The sequence below is a fragment of the Passer montanus genome, unplaced genomic scaffold (assembly GCF_014805655.1).
Source record: "Passer montanus isolate IOZ18808 unplaced genomic scaffold, ASM1480565v1 scaffold8, whole genome shotgun sequence".
Lineage (NCBI taxonomy): Eukaryota > Metazoa > Chordata > Aves > Passeriformes > Passeridae > Passer > Passer montanus.
In genome coordinates this window covers 15,915,831-15,934,531 of record NW_024373256.1, presented here as the reverse complement: position 1 = coordinate 15,934,531, position 18,701 = coordinate 15,915,831, and the positions used below count along the sequence as shown (strand labels likewise).

General features: G+C 51.2%; 1 protein-coding gene across 9 annotated transcripts in view; it reads right to left on the bottom strand.

The window, feature by feature from the left end:
- Positions 1–14,291: 14,291 nt before the first annotated feature.
- Positions 14,292–18,701, bottom strand: part of TBC1D24 (TBC1 domain family member 24) — a 34,583-nt gene continuing 30,173 nt past the window's right edge. For 7 of the 9 annotated variants that reach the window (XM_039732286.1, XM_039732296.1, XM_039732295.1 and 4 more), the window contains one exon: positions 14,502–18,473. In XM_039732286.1, coding sequence (XP_039588220.1) covers positions 18,319–18,473 — 155 coding nt within the window. In that variant the 3' untranslated portion in view covers positions 14,502–18,318. Of the gene's footprint in view, positions 14,456–14,501; positions 18,474–18,701 lie in introns of those variants that run through there. The other 2 variants (XM_039732294.1, XM_039732292.1) reach the window with 2 other exon arrangements.

Here is an 18,701-nt window from a genome sequence, read left to right as displayed (position 1 = left end):
GGTCCAGTGCCGTCTGTTGGAGTCCTGCTCCCCTCCCATCCACCGATCCTGCTCTCTTGGATGTGACAACCAGCCCCTGGCCCATCCTTTTCCCTGGGCTGGATGGTATCATCCCTCTGTAGGCTCTGCCACCTGCTCTCTCCTGCAGGCACTCCCCTGAGCCAAACCCATCCCAAAATATCCCGGGGGATGCTCCTACAGTCCGTCCTGGAAGGGTGACTCATGCCGTTCTGTTACCCAGGATTTGGGGGGTCATTAACAGTTCCTGCTGCCACAAACCTGGCTGAGCTTTCCATGTCCCAAAACACCAGGTCTCTTAATTACTCAAGGGCCACCTGTCCTTTCTCCTGTGTTGCCACTTTTATGGCCACCTCAGCCTTGTTAGAGCCCACAGGGGAGCTGAGGACAGGATTTACTTCGGCAAATTCCTTGCTGCTGCTTGAGCACTGGCACTTCAGTGGGCAGAGGTTGCTGGCATGTGCTGGGGACTGGCAGCAGGGCATGCTGGCTCTGAGAGGGATGCTGTCGTGGCAGACTGTCACCAGGTCTTCATGGGGACATCCAGCACATGGCCCATGGCAGAGGTTGGCTGGAGGCACAGAGAGGAGCAGTGGGCTGGGGGTCAGAGCCACAGAGGCTGACCCTGTCCTGAGCCTTGGCAGAGGTGGGTGCAAGGGCTGCATGTCCCATGTGGGGAGCACACTGCCACTGTCACCACCACCACTGCCACCAGCATCCCCACTGCCACCACCCCCCCCACTGCTGCTTTTCCACACTGGGACATGTCTTTTTTCAGTGTGGTCATCGTTGTCATTGCTCTGCGCTGGTGGCTGTCACTGCTAGCAGTGTTTCCAGCAGCTCCAATTAACCTTTCACTGTCACAGGACAATCCCTGCCTCTAGGGTCCAGAGCAGTTGGTCACTGTGTGAATTTCTCACCGCCAGGCCGCTGGCAGCATCAGCAGTTTATTCACCAGATTTGGGCTGGTGAGGGGAGATGGGGCCTGGCCTGTGGTGCCTCATCCCACCCTGGTGCTCAGCTCTGTGCCCTCCTGGTGCTCACCTGGGCTGGGTCTGGCCGTGCTGCCACCAGTCCTCACCTCATCTGTCCCAACGCCGTGCCCAGCCTGGCTGCAGTGAGGGGACCCTGCAAGGTGCAGAGCCCAGTCCGAGAGTGGCATGAGCATCCTGGCTGGCAGGGACGAGCCCAGAGATCTGCCCCATGGAATTCACCTGTGGCTGATGGGTGCTGTCGTGTTGTTGGGTGCAAGCTTCAAAGCCCCAAGGACACCAACAGACTGGAGCGACACCAGCAGCAATATTTGGAGGAGGGACCCAGGGCCCAGGGTGGATTTTAAGGCCCTTAAAGGGTGTTCTTGCCCCTGGGCTCTCCCGGGTGGCGGGGGGCAGCTGGTGAGTGGCCATCCCAGGGGACAAAGAGCCTCTCTGGAGCTGCGAGCTCACGGGTTGCGGCCGTGGGGACACTTTGGGGATGCCGTGTCTCCGGAGAGGCCGAGCTCCCCTCCCTCCGGACCTGCCCTAGTCCCCTTGCCCCTGCATTGTGGTCCAGCACCTCGAGCCAAGCCCTTTCTCCTTCCTTCTCCTCCTCCCATGCTCTTCATTTAGGACTCGCTCAATGTCTCTGGGTCTCAGTTCTCCAACACTACAGGTCCAATAAATTGTTTGGGTGTCACCTGAAATTGATGATTCACAGCAAGGATTTTTTTTTAAGCTCTTAGCAACAAAATTTCCTTTCAAAACATTGCATTTTACATTTTCCCTGCAGTATGTATTTATTCAGCCTCCTCCTACCCAGGTGGATGGAGCCATGGAGGTCAGTGTGGTTCCCCCTGCACATCCTGGTGCCAACACTCCTAAGGGTTTGCACAGAAGGAAGGTCTGGGTGCTGGAAATGAGAGCATCCACCTCCTTTCACCCATGCAGGACTGCCCAGTCCTCCTCACTCTCTCCACATTGCCCTGGACTGACCAGGCCAATGGAGGGACCGTGTGCCAAGCATCCTCCTGAGGTGCCCGTGAAGCCACACTGGTGGCCCAGGTGTGACTGTGACTGGTGGAGTGAGTGGACACAAGGATGCACAAAGCCCACGTGGGCCAGAGGAGGGGAAGGACTCATTGGATACTAGTGACACAGCACATGTGACCTTTCTGGGCTCCCTGTCACGCCTGGTGTGTTGCAGCAGGTACCCAAGAGAAGCTGAGGTCCTTCCCACGATAGTGCTGTTTGAAAGCAGTGTGGCATTGCCACCACCAGCAGCACTGCTGCTGCAGCTGCGCCTGCAGGCCCGGGAGCAGTGGCATCCTGGGCTGGGGGCTCTGTCAAACCTGGCTCTGTTCTGGCCCCATGGCTGCTGCACAGAGCCAGCCCTCCCCAGGATGTCACTGCCCCCCTGCCACCCCTCAGAGGGGACACCAAGGCTCTCATGCCTGTTCTGCTTCTGCCTCGTGGGGATGCAGGAGTATTTCTTCCTCAGGGAAAGGGCAACGGAAAGAGGAACAAAATTCAATGCAAACTGGGAGGCGAACACAACATCAGAGGCAAAGGGCCAGAGCCTGCAGAACAACCCAAATGGATTCCTGTTCCCACAGCAACCAGCAGTGCCCCCCTCGCCCCAGCGCCAGGCACTCGCCAGGCTGGCACAACGCGCCCACATCCGCTGGGGAACGTGAGCGCGGCACCTCCAGTGCTGCCTTTTCCTTTGGAGATGGATTCACCACATGGCACGGCATGGCACGACATGGCACGGCATGGCACGGCACCACACCAAACCAAACCAAACCAAACCAAACCAAACCAAACCAAACCAAACCAAACCAAGCCAAACCAAACCACACCAAACCAAACCAAGCCAAACCAAGCCAAACCAAACCAAGCCAAACCAAACCAAGCCAAACCAAACCAAACCCAGGCTAAGGGATTTTGGGTTGCCTGTTGCCATGCCAAGGAAGGAGCAGAGGGAGGAAGTGGGCTTTCCAGCAGGTGCGGAGGAGAGGTGCCACCACCTTTTGGGGGGTCTTTTCTGAGTGGCCTTATGGTAGATGACTCTCCCACTGCATGGACAACCACTCTGGAGAGCAATTTCAGAGGGCTCCAGCTTCTGCCAGCTGCTTCCAGCGAGCAGGAGCTGGACACTGTCTGCTCCATGCTACATGTGGGACTCCAGGGCTGCTGACCTGCCCTGACCCAGCTGGTTTTTGGCAAGTTGGAGAGCTGTTTGCCAGGGGATCTGTTTCTAAAATCCATGGCAATGCTTGTGGTTTTGCCCATGTTATGAAGCAAGGTGGGAGCACCCTGTCCCTGCAGGGCAGGTCTGGGTACAGAGATGCCAGCATGGAATTGCATTGCTGCAGGACAGGCAGGGAATGCTCTGGCCCCCTGGGTACCATGAGGGAATTTGTGTTAAGGTGTTAAAAATGCAGCTCAGCTCACAACAAGCCTGGGTGGGCTTTCAGTCTGGAGGTCTGATAGACTCAGTGGAGCTGAGCTGGTGCTGGGATTGGGAATGAGAAATGCAGGTCTGGCAGTGGATGCATTGCTCATGGTCTCTGCAGCAAGCGCTGGCCAGCCACAGAGCAAACCCTGTGGAGCATTTCCTCATTCAGTGTCTCCTGCAGTGCCTCACTGCAATCACAGGGCAGGAGTCACGGGCCTTGGGGACCCATCCCCCAGCTCCTCCTCCCTCCCTGAGTCAGGACTTTGGGCCATTTGCAAAAGGGGTTTCTCTTGCTCTATTTGGGTCTTAATTAACTCTTGAGTTGTTAACTCAACCCTGAGTTGTTAACCCTTTCGTGGGATTCCCCGGTGCTGGACTTCCCCATGAGGCAATCAGGGGCCTCTAATCCTATCCTCTCCTATCCTATCCTATCCTATCCTATCCTATCCTATCCTATCCTATCCTATCCTATCCTATCCTATCCTATCCCCATCTACCCTGATCTAATCTCTTTCCCTTCTCATCTCTCTGTCCAGGACTTCCTTACCTTATGTAAACCCTCTGATCTGCCTGTTTTCAACACCATGCTTCTGTGTGAATGCAGCTGGGAAAATTTCTGTGTTCCTACAGTTTCTTCAGCTCCTGGGAATGGTGTGGAGAGAAGCTGGGATTTTTTCTGCCATCCTTTTCCTGAAATGCCCTATCCAGGACTGCACACTGTGTGGAGCTGGTCTTCATCCTTCCTTCCACAGGGCATCCATTCTGGCTCCCAGCACTCAGCTGGCAGTGGGGATCAGCCAGGGCTTCTCACAAGGAGGTTCTGCCTGTGGTTTGAAAATAGCATTTATTTGCTCTGGGTTACCATAGTTACAATGTGGCTCCTGCTGTTGGGTGGGAGATCCTCTCCATTGTGGCATCACTGTCTGGTTCCACCTTCACACATGGAAAAGGCAGGAATTTCTTGGGCATCGGGTGGGCTCTGCATGGGAGACCCCCTTCCCCCCCTGGCACCCTTCAGGGACCCACAGGCTGCACCTGCAGTGCTGTTGGGGATTGTCAGTCCCCAGCCACAGCGTTTGTATTTGCAGGAGGAGCCCATGTGGTTTTCCCAGCACAGAGCCTGTCCCTACACTGCATCTGAGAGCTCTTGGAAGCAGACACTGGGACACAGCACACCAATCTCCCACCATATCCCACCCCTGGTTTTTGGGAAGCTGGTTTGCAAATGGGGGCCTGGAACAGCTGACATCCTGGAAAGGCAATTTTGGAGGCATGATGCTTGGTGAGGTGGGCATGCAGCGTGGGAGGGATGCTTGGTGGCTGGGAGCCACACGTGGGCTGTGCTCCAGGGCTCCCTGCAGAGACACCCAGGGGAGTACAAAGCCAGTGCTTGGGCTAGCCTGCACTGGAGCCTTCCAGCAGTGGTTTTTCCCTGCCAGATGGGCTTGTGAGTGCAGGCAGTATTTGTTATCTTCTCACAGCCATGGCAGACATCACCCCACAGAGAGAGCCTGCGATGCCACTGGGACTCTCCTGCCTGTGGTTATTCTCCTGCTGCCGTGGTGTCACTGAGACTGTGGGAAAAACAAAAACCCTCCAACATTTTTATGTTAGAGGGTCAAGGCATTATTTTATTATCTGGCCAGGATGTACCACAGAAATCATCTCATCCACACATAGCCTGGGTGTGCAGAGAGAATCATTCCACGACACATGCTTTTACAAGATTTCCCCCGAACTTTATACAGTCAAAACCCATACAGATGCACTGTTTCAAAGTTCATTGGTCCAGAGTTAAGTAAGCCCCAGTATTCAGTTTCCCACTGGATCTGAATCTCCTCACCTCTGATGTTAATTAGAACTTCATTTTTCGATTTTTTTATGAGTCCTTTCCAGAGGAGATGTCTCTAACTCTGCCAGAGGCAGAGTGTGGGGTAGATGTTGGTAGATGGCTGCTGATATTCCGTTGATGTTCTGTTGATGGCCTTTTATCTTTCTGGGTGTCTATGGGCTACTCCAAGTCCATTAGGCCTCACCTAGAGAAACAATGTCCTGGAAAAAAAAGCTTCACTTCCCTTTCCCAGGACAAAGGTGAACAAACCTGCCTCAAGTTATATATAATATTTTTTAAACTGGTATGTTTTCCAACACTGAGAGCTGCCCTGGGAACATGGGAGAGGAGCATGTTGGGGACAGGATGTGGCAGGACAAATCCAGGCCCAGGATGGATCCATCCTTTTGAGGATGGAGCTGCTGGCAAATGCTCAGAATAGGCAGCCACAGGGCACCAAGGAAGGGAAGGATGATTTTGGGTCAGTACACTCAGTTTTGGGGAGAAAATCTGTGTTGGTGAGGACAGAAAGTTTCTGCTGCCCGGGTGGGAGCTGCTTCAGAACCATGTGCTGCACTGCTCCCAATGTGTCCTTTGTCACTGAGCTGGGACAGTGCCATGGCTCTGCCCCCACAACCTGCTTGTGCTCTGTGCTGCCAGCTCTCCCTTGGCCTATGGCCCTGGCAGGTAGGGAGGGAGATAAACCTTGGCTGGCTGGCAGAACAGCACCTTCCTGCAGAGCTGCTGAGCACGAGGTGCTGAAGAACCGCTGCTGTGAGAGGCACCAGGGCAGGAGTCTCCTGTCCCCTCCCTGCCTCCCTCCCTGCCTGGCTCAATGCGTGTCAGAGTCCTCACTACCAATCAGCAAATTAAATCCAATCCCTCTGACACTTCCTAAGTATTCCTACACAGCTGCTGTGCTTGTGCTCCTCCTGCCTTGGCTCCTGCACTCCGATGGAGCATCACCTCTGGCATGCTGCCAGGCTGTGCCTGCTGGCCTCTCCCACAGGGTTCCCATGCCTATGGACCCCTCAAGAACTAGAGATGAGACTGGGATGGTGTTGGTGCCAGTGGCAGCTGACTGGGAGCCCCTGAAGCTCCTGTCCTCTGCATTTCACAGGTGCAGTGTTACCCCCACCTCCCACTCTCCTGCACACATTCTCTGTTGGGCTTGACTAATACACTTAGAGAAGGATATTTTTGAGTGGGTAAAGAAATTTGCCAAAACAAGGTCAGATCGTCCCCACCAATTGTTCTGTTCATGGGTTGGGGTGACCAGTTTTTCTGCAGATGTATTTCTGGGTGTGGGTGCTGGCAGTGCCCCAGTCTCACTCTGCCTAGTCAGGGGGACCACAGGAGCTGTGCTCTGACCCCTGGCAGCCCCTGTTAGCTCACAGTGGGACAGGACATCCCACGGCCTTACCTCCCTGCCCCACTATTGGACAAAGGATGTGGCAGCCGGTGCCTTTCCTGACCGTGTCCCTGCTGCCCAGGCCCACTCAACCTAAAATGTTGTGGGTGAGCCAACTTAACCAGCTCTTAGTTATTACTTTGTTTGAGGAAAGACAAGCTGAAAGGCAGAAGGAATGTGTTTCCTGTGTTATGGTTATTCCCCTCTCAGGGTGTTGTTTCCTTGCTCGGTTTGCTGGGGGAAATCCAGCCCTGGCTGCCCCTAGAGCTGCTGCCGAGCAAAAAGGCACGAGACCTTTTTATTTTAAGCATAATTTTTGTGCTTCCTGGGTTTAGAATCTTCCTTGCGGGCAGTTCCTCTCCTCCAACCCCCTCTGTGAAATGTCCTGCTGGTGGCGAGAGGACAGTTGGCTAATCATGGGGACGAGGTGACATCTGCTTGTAGGAGCCCCGCCCGGGGCGGGCAGCCCGCGGGGACCCAGGGTGGCTGCAGGGACCAGCGCCTGTTTCCCCAGAGCATGGGCACCTCCTCTGGAACGAGCAAGCTGGGAAGGATCAACACTACCAGAAAGCAGAAAAGGCTGCAGCAGTGAGAGAGAGTTCTTGTGCTGGAAGAAATTCTTACCCAAACCCAAAATTCATATCCTGAGATCGCCTAGGCTGGTCTGAGCCCTCAGGGTCTGCCCTGCCTCTGGCTTCACATGCTGCCTTCTCCCCTAAGCCTCTGGAGACCAAAGTGCTGGTGCCTGCAGCCAGGGGCATGCCCATCCCCAGGAGACTCAGATTGTATTTTAGAGCTGCCTTGGCAAGATGGAGAAGAAAAAAACGTAGATTTCACCACCAGCCCCAGGGCTGGGATTTGTCACACTGCAAAGGGGACTGAGCCCTCAATGTCTCTGGCTGCTGCAGCCAGGAAAAGTGGAGGCCGGACACACTGTGGGATCGCAGCCTGGGGCTGTTTCACCTCTCTCCCGTGTCCAGAGCCTGACTGGCACTTCTGCTCATGCTCATCATTGACCATAGGTGTGGCATCCAACACCTCCTTCGAAGGAAGCTCCATCATGCCTAGTCAAAGGTGGCCTTATACAGACCTGTCCTAGCAAGGAGAACACACCACAGGGAAATTCAGAGGCCTCCAGGTGTACTCCAGGCCTCAGCCCATAACCACCACTGCTGGCAGGAGATGTGCTGCCCTTGGGGCTGAAATACCCAAGAAAGATGATATTTGATAGGAGAAATAACCGTGTGCCATGGACCTGCTCACCTTGATGACACCAAAGCAGAAGATCTGGATGACCCCAGGGTTTCCAAAGCCCAGTCCTCTGTTTTCTAGTGCTTTTTAGGCTTCCCATCTATAATGAAATTGTTTAGGTTGGAAAAGACAGCCAAGATCCTTGAATTCAAGCATTACTCTAGCTTGGCCAAGGCCACCACTAAACCATGTCCCCAAATACTCTAATCCTACTTGTTTCCTGAACACTTTCAGGAATAGCAATTCCATCACTACCTGGACAGCCTGTGCCACTGTCAAACCACCCTTTCCATGGAGAAATTTTCCCTAATTCACAATCTGAACGTCCCCTAGCACAACTTGAGGCCATTCCCTCTCCTCCTGTCCCTGTTCCCTGGGAGCAGAGCCCGATCCCCCCTGGCTGTCCCCTCCTATCAGGAGTTCTGCAGAGCCACAAGGGCCCCCCTGAGCCTCCTTTGCTCCAGGCTGAGCCCCTTTCCAGCTCCCTGAGCCACTCCTGGTGCTCCAGCCCCTTCCCAGCTCTGTTCCCTTCCCTGGACATGCCCCAGCCTCTCCATGTCTGTCTTGTTGTGAGGATCTCAGAGCTGACCCCAGGACAGGAGGTGCCTCAGCAGTGCCCAGCACAGGGGATGGTCACTGCCCTGGTCCTGCTGCCACACCATGGCTAGTACAGATCAGGTATCACTGGCCACTGTTGACCACAGGCAGCTGTCACAGGCTCTGCAGGCATTGCCTAATGCAGAGACAGCTCCAGTCTGGGCTCCTTGCTGGGGCAGAGCCATGGCTGCACTAATCACTGAGCTTTGGAGAAGACACAGCCAAGATGGCAAAGTTCAGTGGCTGCAGATGAAAAGGGCAAGAGTGTTTGCAGATAACAAAAGATCATACAGGGATGTTGGCTCAGAAAAGGGGAAGAGGGAGAGGAGATTCAGTGGAAAGATGTGGGGGAGATATGAAAACAATTGGTTCCTCTTTCTACTATATCCCCTAAGTACAGCACAGAAATTAAAGGGCAGCATATGTTGAACAGATTAAAAGAAGCTGATTTTATATATTTTATTTGTTAGTTCAGAAAGTTCAGGCATTGTTCAGAAAGCCAGAGGTAAGAACAAACATGGCATGAAGCCCAGGGAACAATAAAAGTGACAATCAAGCACTGTGTTTTCCAGCACTGCTTCATGGGTTTAAAGAACAAGAGGTTTTACAGTGAGCATAAAACCAGCTTTATGACTCCTTTTGGGAAAGGGGGAAACACCAGCACCTTTAGTCCCTGATGGAAATGGGAGACAGCTGGGATGAGTGCAGCCATACGATGTCCTCACAGCCTGGTCCTGCACTGGACTCTCCCCTTCCAAACACTCTCCTCTCCCTGGAGTGAGAGTGCAGCTGGACACTCTTGGTGTATGCTGGGAAAGGGAGGACACCTCTCTTCAACACAGGGGGACTGTGTTTAGATTGCAGCCCCATACCTAAGATCAGGACAGGAGCCTCCACCCAGCCAAACATCTCAACCAAATCTCAGTTTGGTCCCTCCTCCATCTTCCCTCCAGAGTACACAGGGCTCTGTCCTCACCCATCCCTGACACCCAGCTGGCTCCAGGCTGGCTGAGCCCAGAGGCGAGGGATGGCCTGCACAGTCCCAGGCCTTTTCAAGGAACAGCCGTTTCTTCCACACACAGATTTTTTCCTATCAGCTGACACAAGTCAGGATCACACGGGGTGGCTGAGCTCAGGAGTAGCTGGTTATTTCAGAACGCCTGTACATGTGTATTAGTAATATTTGCTGAGGCAGTGGCTCACTGGAACAGCTACTACTTGTTCCCTGGGTACTTCTCATTCTCATGGTCTAACCCTCCCTCCTCATTTCGTGATTGCAGGAAAACTTCCAAGTGCTGCAGCAGCCCTTGGATGGAGATCTCTGCATCTCACTGGGAGTGCAGGCTCCTGGCTGGGGCTGCTGGGTGGGAGGCAGCAGCTCAATGTGCTGGATCTCACCAGGCAGCCCTGGGGATGGCACAGCCTGTAGGAAGGGCAGTAGGGAACACTTGGGATTGGGATATAGGGATTCTTGGCCCCCAAGGGCTTTCATGACAGATCCATCTGTGGTTGCTTTGGTGATGGTGAGGGACCAGCAGTAGGGAGGATGGGCTCAGGACAAGGGCCTCTGAGGAACACCAGGTTTGTTTGGGGACAGGGCAGGGCTGTTCCACAGGGGACAGTGGCTGGCTCCAAGGCATCAAGTGGGACCTGTTGGATAATCCCCATTTCTGCAGCCTTAGGAAAAGGGAGACCCTGATCCCATGCATAAGGAGGAACAGAGCTGGTCCCACAGCCCTGGTGTGACCAGGGGAACCAGCATTGCTTTGGTAGTGCCTGAGGCCACAAGAGCTCACTGTTGGACATGGCTGCTCCTGCTCAGAGCAGTGTGTTTCTGCAGAAAACTGCCCAGAAATTCAAAACTTCCCTGTTTTCCCTCTTCCATGTGCTTGCAGTGCAGCTCTCCTGCCTGGAGGGGTATGTTCATCATGTGCCTTTCATCATCCCTGGCAAGTGGCTTTTCATATGGATTCACATCCCTGGATTTCATATCACTGCCCTTCTGAAAACCTCCCAGGCTGGAGGGACACAGAGCCTGGGAAGGATGAGAACCTTGAGCCACATCCCAGGCTCTTGTAACCTCTACAATTTCTCCTCTTCAGTAGGGTGCAGATTAAATATTAAACCCCTAAAAACATCCCCTGCCCAAGAAAACCAGCGTAAAGGCAGGGCTGGAGCTGACTGGAGTGTACCCTTGTTGTGTACAAGGAAACACAGATCCAGCGCTGGCAAGCAGGCTCCGGCTGCCTGAGGACAGACCACGGCAAAGGTCGTGAGCAAATCAGGCCAAAAGCTTCTGCCTGGCACGTGCTTGTGCAGGTTTACAGGACAAGAGCCTGCCCTTCCTCCTTTGGGCAGCTCTGGACCCTTTCTTTGCAAATAGCTCTCGGGACAGCCCAGGAGCTGGGACTGGATCTGACCAAGCTGGAGGTTGCTCTGACCCAGGGAATAGGCTGGAGCAAACATCTGCTTCCACCAGCCAGAGGAGTAGCACATTTCCCTCCTAAATATGGGCTAGAAATGCTCCCCAAGAGACTGGTCTGAGCTGGAGGCGTCTCCAACATTGTCAGAGGGTTGAGCACAAGGCAGGCAGCTGGTCTGGAGAGGTGCTCCCACACTTCCTTTGAAAGCCCTAACTTGCCCCTGCCTCCACTCCAAGGTTCTGTCGAAGACATTAATAAGATTTCCTCAGTGAGTCAGTTACTCCTCCTGTGGTTTCCACTTCTGCAATGTCAAAAATCTGTTCATGAGTCTGTTATTGCTCATTAGGGAAGAAAGCCATCCTGAGGAGACCCACACCCTGGGGAATTCTGGGGGCTACAGCTCTGCAGTCCTTAAGTTGAACTCAGCTGAACTGCTGAGTTCAGTTTCCAAGCTGGAGTCAACCCTGAGGCACAACCCATGGTGGGCTGCAAGGAAAACCATGACTCTGGGAAATACTTCAGTCCACAAGAACACAGTATCCTGCAGGAGCTGTGGCTGGTGTTCTGGAGTGCAAGAAAAGCCTAATGAACCTGAGAGAGAGGTTATGCCTGTTCATTAGGCAGATCCTTACAGAAGCATCCACAAGTATTTCTGTGAGCTGTGGAGCTGCTGAAATCCGTTCTCCTCTGGCTTTGCTGAACGTGGGTAACTGGGTGGGATTCGGCTCCCCAGCAGGGCTCCAGCCTCAGCACAACCCTTCCCTGTGGGAAGCAGTGCTGGAGTTTACTGCTGGATTCTGTGAAACAGGCAGCCAAACCTGGGGAAATTCAGATCTCTGAGACATTGCTGCCTCTTTCCCCAATAACTTGGTCTGAGTGGGGCCATGGGGAAGTCCTGCAGCATTTGGCTGTGAAGGAGTGAGGAAGCTGAGTTCCACTGCTGCATGTGCCCAAGAGTTATCCCATTGTCCAGCTGTGGGTCAGGGGTGGCTGTGGTGTTCTGCAGTACAGACACAGCTGCTTGTGGCAAAGCTCTGGAGGTGCCAAGGGCTGATGCAGATGGCATCACCTTGTGCCAGCTGGCTGCCAGAGCCTGGACTGCAGGGCATCACAGTTAGCAGGAGCCACACAGCCACTGGCATTGCGCTGCTGGAGCTGGCAGGGCTATCCTCAGGCAGGTGTGATTTGCCATGCAGGAAGCCCATGGATGAGATACTGGCCTGGATGTACACCTAGACCCAGCTCAGTGATAATTTGTGGAGTTTCAGCCCTAAACCTCCCTTGAACAAAACTGGACAAGTTGTTGCTCTGCAGGATTCACAGTGAGCAGCCAACCTTGTTTGAGTTGTGGTCTTTATTGGGCTTGAATTCAGAGCACCATCAAGTGGAGAGTGCCAAGAGTGGGGTACTCAGACCCTTGCAGCAGGTAAGGATGCAAAAGGAAAACAAAATGTTCTAGGAGAGGGACTGGCTCCCTGTGGCACAGCCAAGAGCTTCAGAGAGTGAGGAAGCAAAAGTGGATCTTCACATAAACATGGAGAAGTTTAAGGAGGAGGATTTCAGCACAAGGAGGATGTTTAAGGAAGAGGAACAGACTGTAGCCCAGCCACTGCCAGTGGGAGAGTTCTGGCTGCAGCCAGCTGGGCTGCTGAGCTGGTGCAGCCAATGCTGGTGCTGCTCTGGAATGCCCACGGATCAAAAATGTGTACTCCCAGTCATTTAGGGGACACAGCATCACCCAGGCTGGGAGGATGAGGTACTGATCACTGGCTTGCTGGGCTTGCACTTTTCCCCATGGGATTCCAGACCTGCCTCCTTATCTCATGGCTGAGGGATCAGGAGGATGAGCCCAGTCAGAAACCCTTCAGTCAATGACATGTGGAGGGCACTGCCATAACTCTGGAGGACATTTAACCACGGAAAGGGAGGTGACTCAACATGAGGCCATGGACTGAAGCTGTGTCAGCAATGGGAGGTGCATCCCAGGGTTCAGGATAGTGCCAACAGTCCTGGAGCCTTATCTACCCTAGCCCAGCAGCAGCCAGCTGCAGGTTTGCAAAGCAGGAACAAACACGCTCCACTTTTCCCCAGCTGAAGTCTGTACCCAGCTCCACCCAAGACCTGTTTGTGTGGCCTGAAATCAGTCAGCAGCAGCCTGTATCACCAGAGTACAGACAAGGAGGGGAGCCACGACCATCCCAGAGGTTCAGGCACAGGCTCGGCAGCCCAAAGCAGTACTTGGGAAGGGCAATAGCAGGACAGATCTGGAAATACCCAGTGAGGGGCTTGAAAAGGCAGAAAACCCTATAATTTGCTGACAAGAGGCAATGTTGTGCCACAGCTGCTTATAAAACATCTCAAGAAGCAGGTGTCTCCAAGACATTTACATAAATCTGTACAGAAAATCCAGGAAAAAAGCACAACTGGCAAACATCAGGCTCTTCTCACACTGCAGCAGCACAGCAAGACACAGCACAGGCTTCCTTTTCCAGTTCAGGCTCGTAGCTGCTACCAGCTCTGAGACATCATCCAGGACCTTCCCACCACCATGCTTTCTAGGCAGGACACCAAGCTTCTGCAGTCTGATTCAATCAAGCACATTCCCCTGTCAGGTCTCAGTCACTGGGTTCACAGCAGCTGCAAGGTCCCAAAACAGCTGCCTGCACTGCTCAGCCCCTTACTAACCCTGACTTACACATTCCTGCTACTAAGTTCCTGCATGATTAAGTTTACAGACTTCAAGGGAGTTGTAAAATTCTGATTTACGGTATTTAAGGCTCAGGTCACCTTTGGAAACCATGCGAAGAAAGCTCTTTTAGATTGCAAGGATAGATTTACTGGTGATGGAGGCACAGGACCAGGCTGAGAGGAACCTCTAGTGGCCACGGGCTTCCTGTGCAGCAAACCTCCTGACAGTGCAGAGCTGGCCAGAGAATTAATCATCTGGGAATTGCTTCTGCCAGTCAGCAATCCCTTTTCCACACTGCATTGCCTTAAACCACGGCTCTGCTCTTGGAAATGTACAGCAGCACGAGGTGGCCAGATTTGTGTATGAGGTGGATATGGGGGGGGGGGGGGAGGGGGACTATTTTGAGGGAAAATACCCAAACCCCTTTAGCCTGACAGCAGTTTGTTTAAACCCCCAAATTTCGTGGAATTCCACTTTTTTCATTTACGTCCTTGGTCACTGTAGGGTGGGTCTGATTGCAATTTACAGGTGCTGGTAGCCAGAGGACACCCCTAATCTCCATTTTAAACCTAGGCTGGGCTGGGGCAAACCACACTCTCTGGCCCTGCAAAGGGAAGGAGACTCATGTCAGAATTGGCTATCTAGAGACTTCTGAGTCAGTTTGACACCTGATCTCAGGGGAAGTCTTGTGAGATCTGAAATGATCAGGAACCATGTAACCACCTCACCGCAGTGAGAGCTGTCAGAGGACACATGCTCCAGGGTTTCTCTCGGTTTCAGGGTGCCTTTTGCTATGAGCCCTACAGGAAGGAAAAGACAAGAATAAAGGACAAAGCCAGCAGCCTCCACAGTCAAATACCTTTAATACCCAAGATTCTGCACAGTGACAAAAATACCATTGACATAGGGCAGTGATTCCAAGATAGGGTAGAAAACCAACTTGGCAGCACATCACCACTCATCCGAAGAAAACATCACCCCAAATAGTACACATACGTTCATTCTGACTATGAATAGTCTGAAATCCATGACAGAGAGCTGCAGAACAGCCAGGTGCCCAAGCCTTGGCTGTACCCGACAGCCTGACTCAGTGCCACTCGCAGGAGCCGAACTCTCGCACTGCCACGGTTGTGGGTCAGCTCCTGACTGTGGCATCAGTGTCCCCATGGGCAGAGCAGATTATGCTCCACCAAAAACGAGGATGAATTTCCAAGGACAAAGATACACAATTTCAATACACACACATGAAGAGCAGTTCATGGATCTGCACGTCACCCCTCTGTGGCTCACCACAGATCTCTATTGGCATGGTTTAACTCTTCAAAGAACAGTACTGGCCACCATTCCATTTTCACTTCAACTATGTCATCAGAGAGGAAATGAGAATTTTTCCCTTGCATTGGCTGATTTGTCTCTATTAACAGGAGTTTGATTAATGTGCTGCATCAGAAAAAGGAGTGTGCCAAAGTGCAGGAGCTGCAGGAAAGACAGCTCAGGTGCAGTGAAGTCTGTCCAGCATGGCTGCAGCTGGATACAGTTCCCATGGCCTGCAAACAGTTTGGTTGCCATTTACAGTGAAGTCAGGTTTCTGATGTTAGGAGTTTCTAATATTTTCTGCCTTTAAGGAGCATGACAGAGCAAAAAGCAGCTTTTCAGGAAAGCACAGATGCTCTCACAGAACTGTGGTGACCAATGCCTAGTCTGCAGCTTCCAGCCCAAGCCCATCCCATAACTCTGGCACTCTTGGTGCTGCCAGCAAGATCACAAACAGGGATTACAGCCTACTTCAACAGGTGTGCAGAGCTGCAAGTAACAACTGACTAAAGCACTTCATGGTTAGAGTACTTGAGATAACTCCACTTTCTGATAAGGTATCCATGGTAGTCATTGTCTTCAAAACCAGCCTGTGGCCTCTATCTCAAAGAGTTTTGCATGAACTTAGATATACAGTTGGTCAGCAATAACCATTAACTACACAGACAGGAAAAATGCCTCTCTGCTACTGGAAGGATAACCAAGTCAAAATGCTGCATATATCTAAGGTGTCTCACAACCACAACAGGAATGATGGATGAGGACTTGCACATGACAAGGAATATCCATTTTTGCTGAACACAAGGATTGTATGAAGTTGCTGCAGCACTGTAGAACTGCTCTCCCTGGATTATTGCAGTTTCTTGCACATCCAGGCGACTCCAGTTCAACCCACACAGATCAGTCCCACATGGTGGCTGTGGCAGGGCAGTACTTCGTCAAGCCAAACCGGTCCCATGCCTGCCATCCAGTACTGCTCCTTGGATTCTCACACTGATATCCTATGATGAGTTTCTGAGGAACCAGAAGTTATTTCAGATTCTAAACACCCAAACTGCTGTGCACCAAGAACAGAGCAGGGAAAGGAACATGTTTCTGAGGAAGGTTTCTTAGATATGGCTTAAGACAAGGTATTAACATAGTTGCACCCAGCAGGGATGGGAGCCAGGAAATCCCATCACACTGCCAGATGCAGACAAGTTTTTGCAGATAAAATTTATTCATTTGGAGTAGAACATTACGCTCCCACAAATCCTACCAACACACAGCTCCGGGAAATTTCTGACAACAAGATGGAAATTAATATTATTGTGTTTTTGAGTTGTTTTTTGTTCCCAAGGGCACCTCCTCAGACAAGCTCAAAAGACGAGACGCAAACCAAACAGAAATCCCACCTACACTAAGCAGAACCTATACTTTCTGAGTGATTTCTTTTGTCTGAAGAAGCTTGTGGGATACCTGCAAGGGCAAAGAGACATGGGTGCCTTGGAAAAATAGAAGGCAGCATCAGCCAGTATTTGCAAAAAGCCAGATATGACTGAGTTCTTCCACATCAAAATATATCAGTATAACTGAATTACCTCTTGCAGTTCAATCAAGCTTATGATAAACCTGTGAAAAGACAATTGGTCAGAACTCACTGTGTGGGAAGGAGTCTCACCCTGACTCTCAGACAGGGTGAGAGAATCCAAGTGCAAATACAAATGGTGCAAAAGACATCTGAAATTGTTCTGCACATAGTCTAATTTTTCAAAGAATTATTTTGACAAAAATTCAAAATGGCACCTTAAAAAGCAAATCTTATTTTTGCCAAGTTTATTCATATACTCTGCAAGAGGCAACTCCTTCCCAAGCCATGAGGTACTCTCATGGCTGGCAAGCTGGACAAGCCAGCATGACCAAAAACTCACCTCAGACCTCTGAATATGAATGCGACCCTGTCAAGCCTAGATTTTAACATTATTCATTTAAATTTTTTTCTTTTAATGAACTTCAAGCTTAAGTAGCAATAACATTAAATAGCAATCCCAATCTACAGCAATTTTTTAGATTGAACTGTTTAGAAAATCAGCAATTTCTCTTTCCCTTCATTTTCCCTGTTGTGATAAATCTTACTAGTAAGTTACTCACTGAAGCTCTGAGCATCCTATTGTATGCTCTGGACTACTCACTGACATTTATGTATTTGTGCTCCATGTGGGAGAATTTCCACAACAGATAGTGCAATTTTTGGATAAAGACTCTGGAGAATTGCCTCCAGACAACGCATGCCACAGGGCACGCCTGCAGAGAATGTAGAAATGTTCAAGAAGGAGCAAAGCCTCTTTTCATCACCCAAGTCCTACCAGAATATACAGGAAGAAAACTGTTAGCTTCTCAGGAGGGATCTCATCACTGGGAAGACATTTGGAAAAACAGTGTTGCCTCTAGTTCTCCTGGGAAATCCATTCACTCCCAGATTTGCCTCCTGCCTTCCTCTCTTTACTCGAGGGGAGAGGACTAAGCTCCTGTTATCACTAGGTCTAATTCCCCAAACACACAGGGATATCAGCACAGTTATTTTCAGATTTAAAGCTTCATTTCAGCTCCCAGGAAAGGAACATTTCTGAGCACGGCAGATACTCTGGCTTTCAGCTGCCTGACATAGGGAGTCACTCTGAAGTCATCATATTGATATGGAATAGGAATGTAAACAAAATCAAGACTTGGAGATATCACTGTCCAGCCTGGATGCCTTTCTCAGAGGCAGACTGCTCTAACATATGAAACTGGAACATGTAAAAGGTTTTGGTACAAGATCAGCAATCATAGTTTTGGTGTGAATGAACAGCTTCATAACGTAATGGTACTGATTTGTCTGTACATCTGCTCATAGGAGGGCAGTGATTTTATGAACCACTATTCTATGTCAGATCTGAGGTCACCAGTGTTCCCTGTGAGGAGACATTTGATATTCCTGGCTCAGACCAGGTACTGGTGCCAGTGGCTCAGAGCTCTGCAGCACAGCTCAGCCAGGGCTGTGCCTCTGAGGAACTGTGGACTTAAACCTACCCCATGATTCGGACCTGTGTCCATCTAGCATGGCTCTGAACTCATCACATTTTCATTTTTACCAGAAGTCCCTGAATACAGATCTCCAGAGGTAAAAGGGCAAACAGTCAATCAGATACATTATTTCACCTTGACCTGTCTTAAATAAAATAAGAGTAAACAACTAGGCCTGCATCCAAGTGCACCACTTAGGAATGACTAACAGCACTGAGTCCAGCAGAAAGGATGTTCTAACTTAGCTCCTGTATCGGAATTTACCTTGGGCAACTGAAAAACTAGCCGATTAATGATAGTCACATCAACCATTCATGGTGTCCCTGAAGCCCCACACCTCCAGGATGGAGATCTGGAAGCTTTCAGAACACAGTGGCTGGTTATTGAAAGTGTTGCAGTGGCTGGTTCTTCCGTGGTTCAGATCTGCATCAAGGTACAGAGCCTGGCCATCACCACCTCCTGGGAAGAGACAAAGACAGGGTGAGGATATTTCTGCATTTCTTGGCATGGGAAACAGCTGTACAAAGACTTTAGTGCTTTTCCCATGGGGAACAACTGGAAGCCCTCAGCAATGTCTGCTTGCTGTCTTCAGATGTAACAGTACAGGATCAGATCTATAGGTTTTGAATGAAAATATCAGAACTGGATGATTTCTTTCAATAATATTAAAGTAATGTAACTCAGCAA